Below are 13,571 nucleotides of genomic sequence, written 5' to 3'. Positions count from 1 at the left end.
CAAGAGTTATGTGCAATTGGGTTCCTTTTTCAGTTATGCTAGGACATAGTCATGCATGGAAAATAAGGTTTCCACCTTAATTGAATTCTCATTTTTCTTTCTTTTCCCACTCCCAGAGAAAGAGAATGGAACAGAGAGAGATCAGGAATGCCTGTAATGAGGTATAATATTTTTTTAAGATGTGATGAACATAAGCTAAGTGCTTGGAGGCCTCTGTTGAAAGAAGGTCTGAATCCAGAAATGACTATTACAATTTAACTTGTCAGTAGGAAGAATCAGGGAGTGTTAGTGTGACAGTTATGTTTACTTTATATCTTCTTAACCACCACTCAGCATTTCATGTTTAAGATAAATGGTAAATGTTGTTCTGTCCTCTCATTCATTGTCTGTTTTCTTTTTTACCTAGAATTAGGGAAGGGTAGAAATCTTGTGGATTACTGTTATTCAGAATTTACTGAATGATTTGATAAAGTGCAGTTAGTAATGACCTGTAAGGTGGACAAGGAAGGTGGGAGCTGCAGAAGTGTAATGAGCTTGTAGCTTCACAGACTTGTTGAGATTAAAGTAACAGAGATTCCAAACCAACGTCCATGAATGTTTGTACAGCCCATTTGAATATTTTCTCTTTGAAACAACAGAAAAAACAGTAGATGCTGGTGTGTTGCGGATATAATGGTGTGCTCTTGCTCAAGGCAGCTTCTTATTCACATCCATCACTGATAAAGCTAATGATACAAACCTTTCTGTCAGTACTGTTCTGTGCGTAGATAATAGTCCTTCATCACCAAGGTTGTTTTTTCATAGTAGAGTGGTTTTGCTCTTCAACGTACAGCTTGCCAGTTTGAATACCAAAGGAGGAAGAAATTTCCTTTCTCCAAGGCAAGTACAATGTAGCATTATTTCACAATATATCCACATCTTGCGAAGAAAAGTTTCCAATTTGTTAAAAAAAAGAAATGTTTTCCATCCAAGTGTCTGAATTAAACTTCAGATTCTGCAACCTGATAACGCCTTATAGTGGCGTTATCAACTGGCAGACTCTAAAGTGTTGTTCAGACTCTCCCTCCCTCCCTACCTCCACACACTTTTTATACCACTAACTGAGCACTCCAACACTGTTCCACCTGCAAACAGCACATGGGAAGAATGATTGTCAGTAAAGCTCTGTAATGGTTCTAATTTTTCGAATCTTCTCCTCATTGTCATTATGTGAGACGTATGTAGGGGGAAATAATATGTTATACACCTCTTCCCGGAAAGTGCTCTCTAGAAATTTCCATAGTAAATCTCTCCATGATGCACAACGCCTCTCTTGTAATGTCTGCCAATGGCATTTGTTGAGCATTTCCATAATGCTGTCATGCTGACTAAACGATCCCATGATAAGCCATGCTGCTCTTCGTTGGATCCTCTCTGTCTCTTCTATCTGTCCTATCTGGTAGGGATCCCAGAGAGATGAACAATACACAAGAATAGATAGAAAAAGCATCTTATAAGCCATTTCCTTCATGGATGAGTTACATTTCCATAAGATTCTTCCTGTGACTCTTGAGTCTGGCATCTGCTTTTCCCAGTATTTGTTTTATATGGTTATTCCACTTAAGGTTGCTCTGGATAGTCACTCCTAGATATTTTATGGCAGAAACTGTTTCCTGTGGTTTGTCATCAATAGTGTAGCTATACAACAGTGGATTTCTATTCCTATCTATGTGCAGTATGTTACATTTATTTACATTCAGGGTCAATTGCCAGAGCCTTTATCATCCATCAATTCTCACTAGGTCATTCCGCAATTCATCACTGTCTTCTGGCATTACTACTTGTTATGGACAATTGTATCATCTGCGAACAGCCTTAGAGAGCATCCAACGCTTTCTACTAGATCATTTATATTTATTCTAAACAGTAACTTCCTATCCTTCCTTGGGGTGCATCGGAAATTACCATTACATCTGTTGATTTTGTTCCATTCAGAGCAATATGTTGAGGCAAAGTCAAGGAACACGGCATCAACCTGAACGCCATTGTCTACAACACCATGGAACTCATGGAGGAACAGAGCGAGCTAGTTTCCTGGTATCTCCCTCCCTCCCCCTCCCTCAGTACAGATCACAACACCTTATGCTTTCTTAATGTTTTCGCCACCCTGGTATGATATATGTAACTTCCCACTTGCTATTCCTAGATTGTGTACTGTATGAAAGAGTATAATGTAGGTGATCACGTAATTTTTGTAATAAATTTCAGTGATTCCTGGATCATTATTTTTAGTGTTCCTAGGATTTTCTTCAGTTTTAAACTTTTCATTTACTCCAAACCAGTGTTTTCGTCTTAATTCCTTGCACCCGCTGCCTCCCTCCCAGCCATAAACTACCTTTCTCCAACACACCCCCTTGCTCTGCACCTCCTGCAGATATACAGTTGTGTGTGTGTGTGTGTGTGTGTGTGTGTGTGTGTGTGTGTGTGTGTGTTTTGTTGAGTTGTTACTTGTATTCAAAAATTTATTTAAATTTAACAAAATTATTTATATTCTACTAGAACTTTCCATTACCATTTTTAAAACTTTCTGTATTTTATTTAGGTGATGTGATTGCAATTGAGAGGCCATTTGCTTCAGTGCTGTTAGATGATGCATACTACACCCACTGCTACAACTGTTTGCTACGCTGTAATGCACTGATCCCTTGTGAAACATGTTCCATGGTAACATTCATGATAAAGTAACTTTCTGTTTTCATTATGTTTAATTTTTAAATCATATCACTGATTTCATTAACACTCTTTCACAGGTGATGTTCTGCAGTGACGAATGTCGAAATGAAGCACTAGAGAAAAGTCATTCTGTTGACTGTTCAATTTTGGCACCACTTACCAGATATGGAATCGATAAAATGGGAATGTTGGCAGTAAGGATTATATTGACTGCAGCAGCTTATGGAAAAAAATTAAATGAGCTGATCAGTGAAATACGATCTTTTGAAATGGAGACATCTGCAGATAAACGAACAAAAGGTTTCAGCAAAGATGGAAAATATCATTCTGATGAATATACAACAATTTATCATCTGGTTGGCAATACAGACAAACGAACTGTAGGTGATTTGTTTAAGCGTGCTGTTAATGCTGCATGTATATTGCATTGTTTTGAAGAGTACTCAGATTTCTTCAATCCAGAAAATACTTCAAGTTATAAACAGTTGCCTGATTCAGGAAAGAACAAGGGAAGTGAAGGTCATCAGAACCCTCAAGATTTTCAGAAGGAAGCCAAACTTATTGTTGGTGGTCTTTTATTGAGACATTTACAAAATTTACCATGCAATGCTCATGAAGTTTCAGAGTTTATACACATTTCTGCAGTAACCCAAAACAAAGAAAGGTTTGATTTAGACATGATAGAAATGGGAGCCGCAGCATATTCTTTTTTAAGTTTGATAAACCACTCATGTGATCCAAATGTTGTGAGGAATAGTCACTGTGGAAGCACAGCTGTTTTGAGAGTCATAAAACCAATCAAGAAAGGTGAACAGGTATCAAAATTCCAATTACTTTTTTTCATTTTGGATGTCTATGGTTGTGTGTTAACATGTTTGCAATTACATTTACAAACATGTCTACCTTTGTTCCATTTTAAGTTTTATTTTATTTACCTATTTGTGAGAGGTGGTAGTTTGCATGCGTTAGTGTTGTGGATAAAGATAAATCACTGAGATGCCCCCGCCCCACACACACAGGGAGGGAGATGGGGAGAGGAGGAGGAGGAGAACTAAATATAACTGTAATAAAATTATCATAATTATAAATTATGCATTTGATGTGTAGTAATGTGAAACACTAGTTTTGGTTTGCCATTTTCCCATTAATGGACTGCATGGGGTAACAAAAGAGCCTGTCCACCAGTAGTTGAAACCGGAATTATTACAAGAGGACTGATACAATGACTTTCTGGCTCACTGACTTACTAGCTTCTTCATCAAGAGCAAAAGAGGAACACAAAAATACAATATGAATAAGAGTAAATTTGACTAGTTGGAATTAGTAGCAGTTGTATCTAAATTATCCTCATTGATGGTGATAGTACCACATTTTTATTTCTTGTTCTTTTCTTACATTTCTAATTTTTCCTCAGCATATAATCCACCAGCTTGACATCCAGTATAATAAGCCTTCACATTCTTATTGCTCTGACCCAGGTTCCTGTTATTTGACTAATTAGTAAGTGTAGGGGCCAATGGCCTTGCTACAGTGGTAACACTGGTTTCCTTCAGATTACCAAAGTTAAGCACTCTCTGGCTTGGCTAGCACTTGGATAGGTGACTATTTGGGTCTGCCGAGTGCTAATGGCAAGCAGGGTGCATCCAGCCCTTGTGAGGCCAACTAAGATGCTACTTGACTGAGAATTAGTCACAAAAGCTGACAACAGCCAGGAGATAGTGTGCTGACCACATGCCCCTCCTTATCTGTATCCTGTTACACCTGACACAGTGTTCAGTCAGTACCATTAGTCATGACAAGACATGTTTGGATGGAATTTAGTTTTTAGTTTTAGTAAGCATAGGGAACTTATTTTTTATCACTTTTCATTTGTGTCTTTTACATTATTTGTGCTGCACTTGTTTTCCTTGGTCAGGTGCACTCTTTCTTGCTATTTTATTCCTTCTCCACTCTTTTTTATTTCTTTGTTGCTCTTAATTAATAAAACTGGAGCATTCAAAAAATTGAAGCCATCATTTCCATGATTCAAAAAGAAAGAACAGATTTCAGTTGTTTATTACAGACAAACTATTAAAAATAAAAACACACTGCACATGTCACTGGATAGAGGAAGGTTCAAAATTTTGACACAGCTGCACTGTTGTTTGTTTGTAGCAACATGGTGACTACACCACAAGAGAAATTATTTTGTGTGTTGGACAGCAAGATCTTGTTCATTGATTCTGGCTTCTCTAGTCACCAGACCTCATACCTCATAGTTTTTTTTCTGTGGGCTTATGTCTTTGTTCCACCTATGGCAGCTACTCATCAAGAGCTAAGAAATCAAATTATTGAAGCTGTCACTACCGTTTCAATATTTCTTGAGCATTGCATGGTGCTCATGTTGAGTTTATGGAATAGTGTCTGTGCAAATGCAAATAGAATAGTTAATTCACAGGATAACATTAAAACCATATGGTCAGTCCTGATGGAAGTGTCTGGTCAGCAACACAAGGTTGACAATGTAAAGTCATTTCATAGTAAAAATATTTCTGTTACTGAGATAAGTCAGATATATTTACTGCATTTAACAATCACATTCTGAACATTGCTGGTGAATTAAATAAAAACTTAGGCTCTACAGGCAATCATATAACTCTTGGATAATACCTTTCTGAGGCTGATGTGTGAAATACTCCCCTGTGACACCGACAAGTCGGAGATTGAGTCAATAATTAAATCACTAAAGACTAAGGCCTCTCATGGATATGATGGAGTATGTAGCAGAATACTGAAGTACTGTGCTGCATGTGTTAGCCCTGTACTCCATCATATTTGTAATGTCACGTCTAAGAATGGTCAGTTCCATGAATGATTAAAGTACTCAGTAGTAAAACCACTTTATAAAAAGTGAGAAAGAGATGATTTAGACAATTTAGACCTATTTCTATGCCATCAGTGTTTGCTAAAGTTACTGAAAAGGCTGTGTATGTAAGGATAATTGCTCATTGTATACCACATAATTTGCTATCAAATGTAGAGTTCAGTTTTAGAAGTGATTTAACAACTGAAAATTCTATATTCTCTTTTCTCTGAGAGATACTGGATGGGCTAAACAAATTAAACAAAAGATTTTGAACACTAGGCATCTTTTTGATTTAACTAAGGCCTCTGTGTTGATCACAAAAATATTTCTCCAGAAGTTGGACCATTATGAAATACGGGCGTTGCTCACAGTTGGTTCACCTGTTACTTTAACAACACATAGCAAAAGGTCATTATCCACTGTGCTGAGAATGGCTATGATGCGGGGTCTGAGTGGGGCATGGTTAAATGGAGGGGTGCCCCAGGGATCAGTGCTGGGACCACTCCTGTTCCTTATTTATGTAAATGATATGCCCTCTAGTATTATAGATGATTGCTGATGACACTAGCTTGGTAGTAAAGGATGTCATGTGTAACACTAGCACTGTTTCAAATAGTGCAGTTCATGACATAAGTTCATGCCTTATAGAAAATAAACAAATGCTAAATCACAGCAAGACTCAGTTTTTACATTTTCTAACACAAAGTTCAATGAAACCTGACATTCTATTTTCACAGAATGGGCATATGATTAGTGAAACTGAACACTTCAAATTTCTAGTTGTCCAGTTAGATAGTAAACTGTCATGGAAAGCCCACATTCAGGGTCTTGTTTGAAGATTTTTTGCCACCATTTTTACTATTCAAATGATATATGAAGTAAGTGATAGTTCACAGAACATGTTGTCTGCTTTGCTTATTTCATTTGCTTATGATGTATGGTATTTTATTTTGGGGTAACTCTTCCCATCCTCAAAGCTTGTTTTTGGCTCAGAAATGAACGGTTCGGGCAATAAGTGATGTGAGTTTGCAAACCTGTTGTCGACCCCTGTTCATTTGTCTGAGTATTCTGACATTGGCCTCTCAATGTATGTATTCTTTATTGTCATTTCTTGTTAACAATATCAACTTATTCCCAAGAATTAACAGCTTTCGTTCATTTAGTACTAGGCAGAAATCCACTCTGCATTTGGATCGCACTTCCTTGACACTTATGCAGAAAGGTGTGCAGTATACTGCTGCATCCATTTTCAATAAGCTAACACAAGAGTTCAAAAATCTTAGCAACAATCCACACACTTTCAGATCGAAACTGAAGAGTTTCCTCATGGTCCACTCCTTCCGTTCTGTCGAGGAGATCCTTGAAAAATTAAGCTGATTCCTATGTTATAGTGTTGATTGTGTTTACATAAACATATGGCTTGTCATATGGCTTGTCTTTTTTGGGTTGATAAAAATTGTATCTCTTATTAGTTTTATGTTGTAATTTCATGTACTGACACATTCCATGACCTTGGAGATTCACTCCTCAATTTGGTCCTATGAAACTAGACATGTAGAATAAAAGAAATAAATAAAGTAAGACCTTGAACTTTCCTCTGTCCAATGACATGTGCAAGGTCTTTCTAACTTTCATAGTTGCTTTGCAATAAACAATTGAAATCTGTTCTTCCTTTTTCAATGGCCTTGTGTTTCTGTCAGCCATGCCTTGTTGTGCAAAATTCATTGCTGTATAAAACATTGAAAATGTAATATTTCAGCTTGCATTAGAAATTAGATGATTTTTAAACTGGTTTCCCTTGTTAAATCCCTTCAAGAATGAGCTTCTAACATTTCAGATAGTATTTTTACTGCCGGTTAGGCTCCCTGCTTAAAAATGAAGTCCAATTTTTGCTCTTATAATTATGATTCAGAAGATTTAAATAAATTAATTCAAATTGAAAGTAAAAAATGAATTTTTATTAAATGAATCACAGGCAATGAATGTCTGATCAACAACCCACAAAAAGGGTATAATTAGAGAGAAGGTGACAGACACTAACATTAAATTCAAGATTCAAAGAAATAACTCATTTCATTTCTACCGTTCAGAATTTTTGAAATTTTTTTCCAAACAGAGAAGCAAAATAGAAAAAGGCAGCAATTTACTTTATGGTTATAACGTAGTATCATGTTACTTGAAGAAATACATCAACCAGTGACTGGGTGTTGTATTTCTTCTAGTAGTTTAATCCACAGTCATGGAGCTCAACCACCAGTGACATAGATAAATTACTATTCTAGAGGTAATTATGATTCAGACCTTTTATATGTGTTAAAGTATGAAGATAATTTGTTTTAAGTCACACTGTATCCTGCGCTAAGACGTGCACAAGATGCCAGAAATTATTTGGATTTAAATGCAGATTGTTCAAATAATTGAGGATTTTATGACTATAAAGGAATTTTTACCCTGAGATCAATTTTTACGTCTTTTAGAAACAAAGAACGGCCAAAAATTGTAAAAGGTATCTTGCAGAGACTCTTACATATGAGATAACTGCCAGGATTTGGATTTCAGTTTCATACTGATAATGGGGTGTTGGTGACGGATACATAAAACAAGAGATTGATGAAAATAGAAATTATGAGAAATAGCAAGAAACATCAAATGGATAAAATCATCTACATAAATAAAATTGTAAATGTTCATTTGTTCAAAATCTTTAATCTGTGCAAGTTCTTCACCGGTCACTTTGATATTTTGACATAGCATTGCATTCGAATACACGTGTTTTCATGTACCCACTGGAGAGCCATTTATTCTCTGAAAGTTCTTCATCTCGAAAAGTTTTTGGCTGATTTATCAGAGTTTTACACAATACTCTATGAACATTTTCAGATGTACATTTTAATATACAAATATATATGTAATATATAAAGGGGAAACATTGTTACCAAAAGTCACAAAAGTCTTTAACAGATTTACTTAAAATTTTACACACTGCTCTAATGAACATTCAGATGGACAGTAGCTTATATGTATTAACAGGAACTGTAAAACATAAAAATAATGAGTACTCCAGCAGCATCTGAACAGCACATTCTGCACGTTGGTAGCAGCCAGTGCAGGCCAGGGCAGTGCTGTCACTGCTCAAGTACTTGTTACTCCTCATGTTTTACTGCCCCTATAAATACAGGTCGGTAAAACAAACGTCGTACTAGAGTAATTTGGGACCACTATACTGAATCTGCATGTAAAATTCCACTTTAAAAATCATTTTGTTTGTAGCAGGAAACAAATCAACATTTTCTATTGATGCTTTACAGTGCATGAAAAATGTGACAAGCACTATTTGTTTGGGCTGACTCCAGCTATACATTGGAAAAACAAAATTGTAAATATCTCCTAAACATGACTGATGACTCTTAGGAGGGACATCCTGTATATAAGTAATATATAAAGGGGAAACATTGTTATAAAAACCTCAAAAAGTACATGACCAATTAACTTCAAATTTGTACTTGTTACTCTAAAAGTGTTTGCACGAATATAGAAACTATGTATAAAACAGTGAAAGTTTTTTGCAAAAATCTTGAAAAGTTGTTGACATTCAGATGGCTATAGACTATATATATTTTAATATATTAAAGACTGTAATACGGATGTCAAAGCAAATATATTACAAGGAAAAGATAGTCATATCAGATAACAAAATAAAGACAATATGGGATATAGTGAAGGAGGAGACCGGTAGAACCAGACATGAAGAGGAACAAATAGCATTAAGAGTAAAAGATGCATTGGTGACAGATGTGTATAGTGTTGCAGAACTTTTTAACAAACATTTTATAACTGTTACTGAAAAGATGGGGTTGTCAGGTTCGGTAGATGCTGCTATGGATTACCTTAGACCAGACATTTCAAGTAACTTCCATAATATGAATTTGACCCTCACTACCCCAACAGAAATAACGTCCATCATAAAATCTTTAAAATCAAAAACATCTAGTGGGTATGATGAAATATCAACAAAGTTAATTAAAGAATGTGATTCTGAGCTAAGTAACATATTAAGCTATCTGTGTAACCAGTCGTTTATCAGTGGAATATTTCCCGAATGGCTGAAATATGCTGAAGTTAAGCCACTGTTTAAGAAGGGAGATAAAGAAATAGCATCAAATTTCCGTCCAATTTCACTGTTGCCAGCATTCTCAAAAATTTTCGAAAAAGTAATGTACAGTCGTCTTTATAACCATCTTATCTCAAATAACATACTGTCAAAGTCACAGTTTGGATTTCTAAAAGGTTCTGATATTTAGAAGGCTATCTACACTTACAGTGAAAATGTACTTAATTCATTAGACAAAAAATTGCAGGCAACTGGTATATTTTGTGATCTGTCAAAGGCATTTGACTGTGTAAATCACAATATCCTTTTAAGTAAACTAGAATATTATAGTGTAACAGGAAATGCTGCAAAATGGTTCAAATCTTATATCTCTGGCAGGAAACAAAGGGTGTTATTAGGAAAGAGACATGTATCAAGCTATCAGGCATCATCCAACTGGGAACTAATTACATGTGGGGTCCCACAAGGTTCCATTTTGGGGCCCTTACTTTTTCTTGTGTATATCAATGACCTTTCATCAGTAACATTACCAGATGCCAAGTTTGTTTTGTTTGCTGATGATACAAACATTGCAATAAATAGCAAATCAAGTGTAGTCTTAGAAAGATCAGCCAATAAAATATTTGTGGACATTAATCACTGGTTCCTAGCCAATTCTTTGTCACTAAACTTTGAAAAAACACACTACATGCAGTTCAGAACTTGTAAGGGGTGTCCCAAGAGTATATGTCTAACATATGATGACAAGAAGATAGAAGAAGTGGACGGTGTTAAATTCTTGGGATTACAGCTTGATAATAAATTCAACTGGGAGGAGCACACCACAGAACTGCTGAAGCGTCTTAACAAATCTCTGTTTGCAATGCGAATTTTGTCAGACATAGGGGATATAAAAATGAAAAAGCTGGCATACTATGCTTACTTTCATTCCATAATGTCATATGGGATTATTTTCTGGGGTAATTCATCAAGCCAAGCTAAAGTTTTCCGGGCACAAAAACGTGCAGTAAGAATTATATGTGGTGTGAACTCAAGAACATCCTGCAGAAGCCTGTTTAGGGAACTAGGGATACTAACTACAGCTTCCCAATATATTTATTCCTTAATGAAATTTGTCATTAAAAATATATCACTTTTTCAAACCAACAGCTCAATTCATGGAATCAATACTAGAAATAAGAATAATCTTCACAAGGATTTAAAGTCACTTAGTCTTGTACAAAAAGGTGTGCATTATTCAGGAACACACATTTTCAATAACTTGCCAGCAGCCATAAAAAGCTTAACAACCAATGAAATTCAGTTTAAGAGAAGCCTAAAGGATTTATTGGTGGCCAACTCCTTCTACTCCATTGATGAATTTCTTAGGAAAACCAACTGATTTGTATATAAGTACAACATAACTTCTGCACAATTTCAGTGCAGTAATGTGTTCACTGAAAATTTGTGTGTGTGTGTGTGTGTGTGTGTGTGTGCTTGGGTGTGTGTAAGTGTGTAAGTATAATCTAACTTCTGCACCATTTCAGTGCAGTAATGTGTTCATTGTAAATAAGTATTACAGTAGTTGTATTACATGTTTCTTACCTTATAAATAAATAAAAAACTTTTTTATTTTAAATTCAGTGCAATAGTATTTATAAAATGACTCTTAGTGTTCATTAAAAAATGACGATCATTCCACTTGGGACCTGTGGAATGGTACATTAGCTTATTTGTTTTAGTTGTAAATATTTGTCATGTATTGTTGTTTTTCTGACATGTTCCACATCCTGGAGGACCTCCTCACTACGGATCAATTGGAATGAAAGTAAATCTAATCTAATCTAATCTAAACATGCACGGCTTTACTATTAAAAATGACTGTGAGAAAGAAAATGCTCTGCTGTTGTAAAAATGTGAATTTTTGTTCCTTGGATTCAGCTAGTTTTTACTGTGATAGTGAGGCATTTAAACAATTAGACAAACTGTTTCTCCCATGTACATTCTTTCTCATAATATCCAACAATGGAAAATCCAGGATGGAATGTAACAATATTATGAGAAGGAAAGTTGCTACTCACCACATAGCAGAGATGCTGAGTCGCAGATAGGCCCAGCAAAAAAAAAAAAAAAAAAAAACCTCTTACAGTTAAAGCTTTCAGCCACTAAATGCTTGATCAACAGTAGACACACAAATGCACACACATACTCTCATGCAAACCTAACTCACACACACAACTGTAGTCTCAGGCAGCTGAATGTTTCTAAATGTAAATTGTATAAACAGCAATGAACTGTTTTGTTTGCTTTCTTGCAGACTGTTTTCACAGAAAACAGGAATGTTGTGTTTTGGGCTTATCGTCTTATGACTGGAAAACTACTACAGCATCTAAATTTGCAGTGACAATAGAAAAGGTTCCAGGTCAGTGGGTGGGGGGAGGAGGGTGAGAGAAGATGGATAGAAAGAGGGGGAAGTAGGAGAAGATTATGTCTTGTATCCAGTTCCCGTATATAATAGAAACATGTGCTTTCTCTTTTCTTTCTAGTCCCTCTAACCAGACTGAACCACAGTAATGTATAGCTGAATGTGACTAATAGTAAATAAAGAAATAATCAAAAAAATTAAATAACATTACTGAGTATAGAAACTACCATTGATAATGCCAGTGAGTGATAACGCAGAGTATAAATAGATAAGTGGAAAGCAGGAATAAAGAAAGGCATGGAAGATGACAAGCAAATCAAGGTGGAAAAGACTAGTGAAAATTAAGATGGGTGGCACATAACAGCCAAGAAGTACCCCCTGTCAAGTACTTCACAGTGCAGGAAGAGAGACAGAGAGAGAGAGAGAGAGAGAGAGAGAGAGAGAGAGAGAGAGTGTGTGTGTGTGTGTGTGTGTGTGTGTGTGTGTGCATCTGACGTCACAAAACACAGTCAGCCAATGAACAGAGAACGACGTTGCCAGAGCTCGACTGCAGTGCAGAGCACGGACGAGTGTCTTCAGTTTTAGAAACGTTCAGTCATAAAGAAAGTAATTGAACAAAAGCAGTGTCTTGATAGCGGACTTTCTTTTACAGAAAGCTTGGAAAAAGCATTCTTTATACCAATTGCCTCATATTCTATTATGAATTAAACCAAACAAGCAATAAGCCTCCTAATAGTGACAGCAAGGAAAGGTGTTTGTATCATTCTCACTAACCGCTTTTTCGCAATAAAGAAAAGTGGTAATTGTTTATTTCCTATTGTACTTCGACAAAACGTGAGTAATTCATAGTCATACCAACAGTGTTTGTTGGTATTTTGCGTCAAATTTTGAAGTCCTCCGGGAAACGTATTGAATGACGAGCTGCGTTAGCGTAATGGTTAAAGTGTATGGCTGCTAAGTGAAAGGTTCTGAGTTCAAAACTTCTTCGGTGCTTAATATTTTCTTTATTTAAAAACAATATCGAAGGGTCTTAATTCATAAATTTTATTCGTTTGAATGTAATTTTTTGAAATTTCTAGTGGCAACTAAAATCGACCATACGGAAAGTATACGCTATGGACTTTTACCTCTGCAAACTCTTCAAAATTTCGTGCAATGGTTTACTACATCTAATGCTGCACAATAACTGCATTGAACATCGAAACAAAATTAAGTCATATATGGGGGGAAAGTATCAGTCAAGACGATGTGTAAAAATCAAATTTTTGGGCCAAATAGTTTTTGTGAAATCAAATGATAAAGTGTGTCACAGCCGTCGAAACACCATGTGTCTGCACAGGCGAGCAGTTCAATGATGACAAAATTGCTCAAATCGTGGAATGCGGGGAGCACGTCTCTGTAGCAGCTAAAGGGTTAATGCGGCTGTGGTGGCTTTACTTCATAAACTGCACGCTCCCCCCGAAACGTAAGTTTGCGAACTATACTATGGCGCTGCTTTT

General features: G+C 36.1%; 1 protein-coding gene across 1 annotated transcript in view; it reads left to right on the top strand.

Annotated features, from left to right (window-relative positions):
- Positions 1–13,571, top strand: part of LOC124591572 (SET and MYND domain-containing protein 4-like) — a 32,338-nt gene that overhangs the window by 18,014 nt on the left and 753 nt on the right. The window contains exons 3-4 of the mRNA XM_047131743.1: positions 2,582–2,703; positions 2,790–3,527. Of these exons, the coding sequence (XP_046987699.1) occupies positions 2,582–2,703; positions 2,790–3,527 (860 nt within the window). The remainder of the gene's footprint in view (positions 1–2,581; positions 2,704–2,789; positions 3,528–13,571) is intronic.

Source organism: Schistocerca americana, chromosome 2, assembly GCF_021461395.2.
Source record: "Schistocerca americana isolate TAMUIC-IGC-003095 chromosome 2, iqSchAmer2.1, whole genome shotgun sequence".
NCBI classification, from domain to species: Eukaryota; Metazoa; Arthropoda; class Insecta; order Orthoptera; family Acrididae; genus Schistocerca; species Schistocerca americana.
The sequence above is the reverse complement of the archived record's forward strand: the minus strand, read 5'-3'. Positions and strand labels throughout refer to the sequence as shown.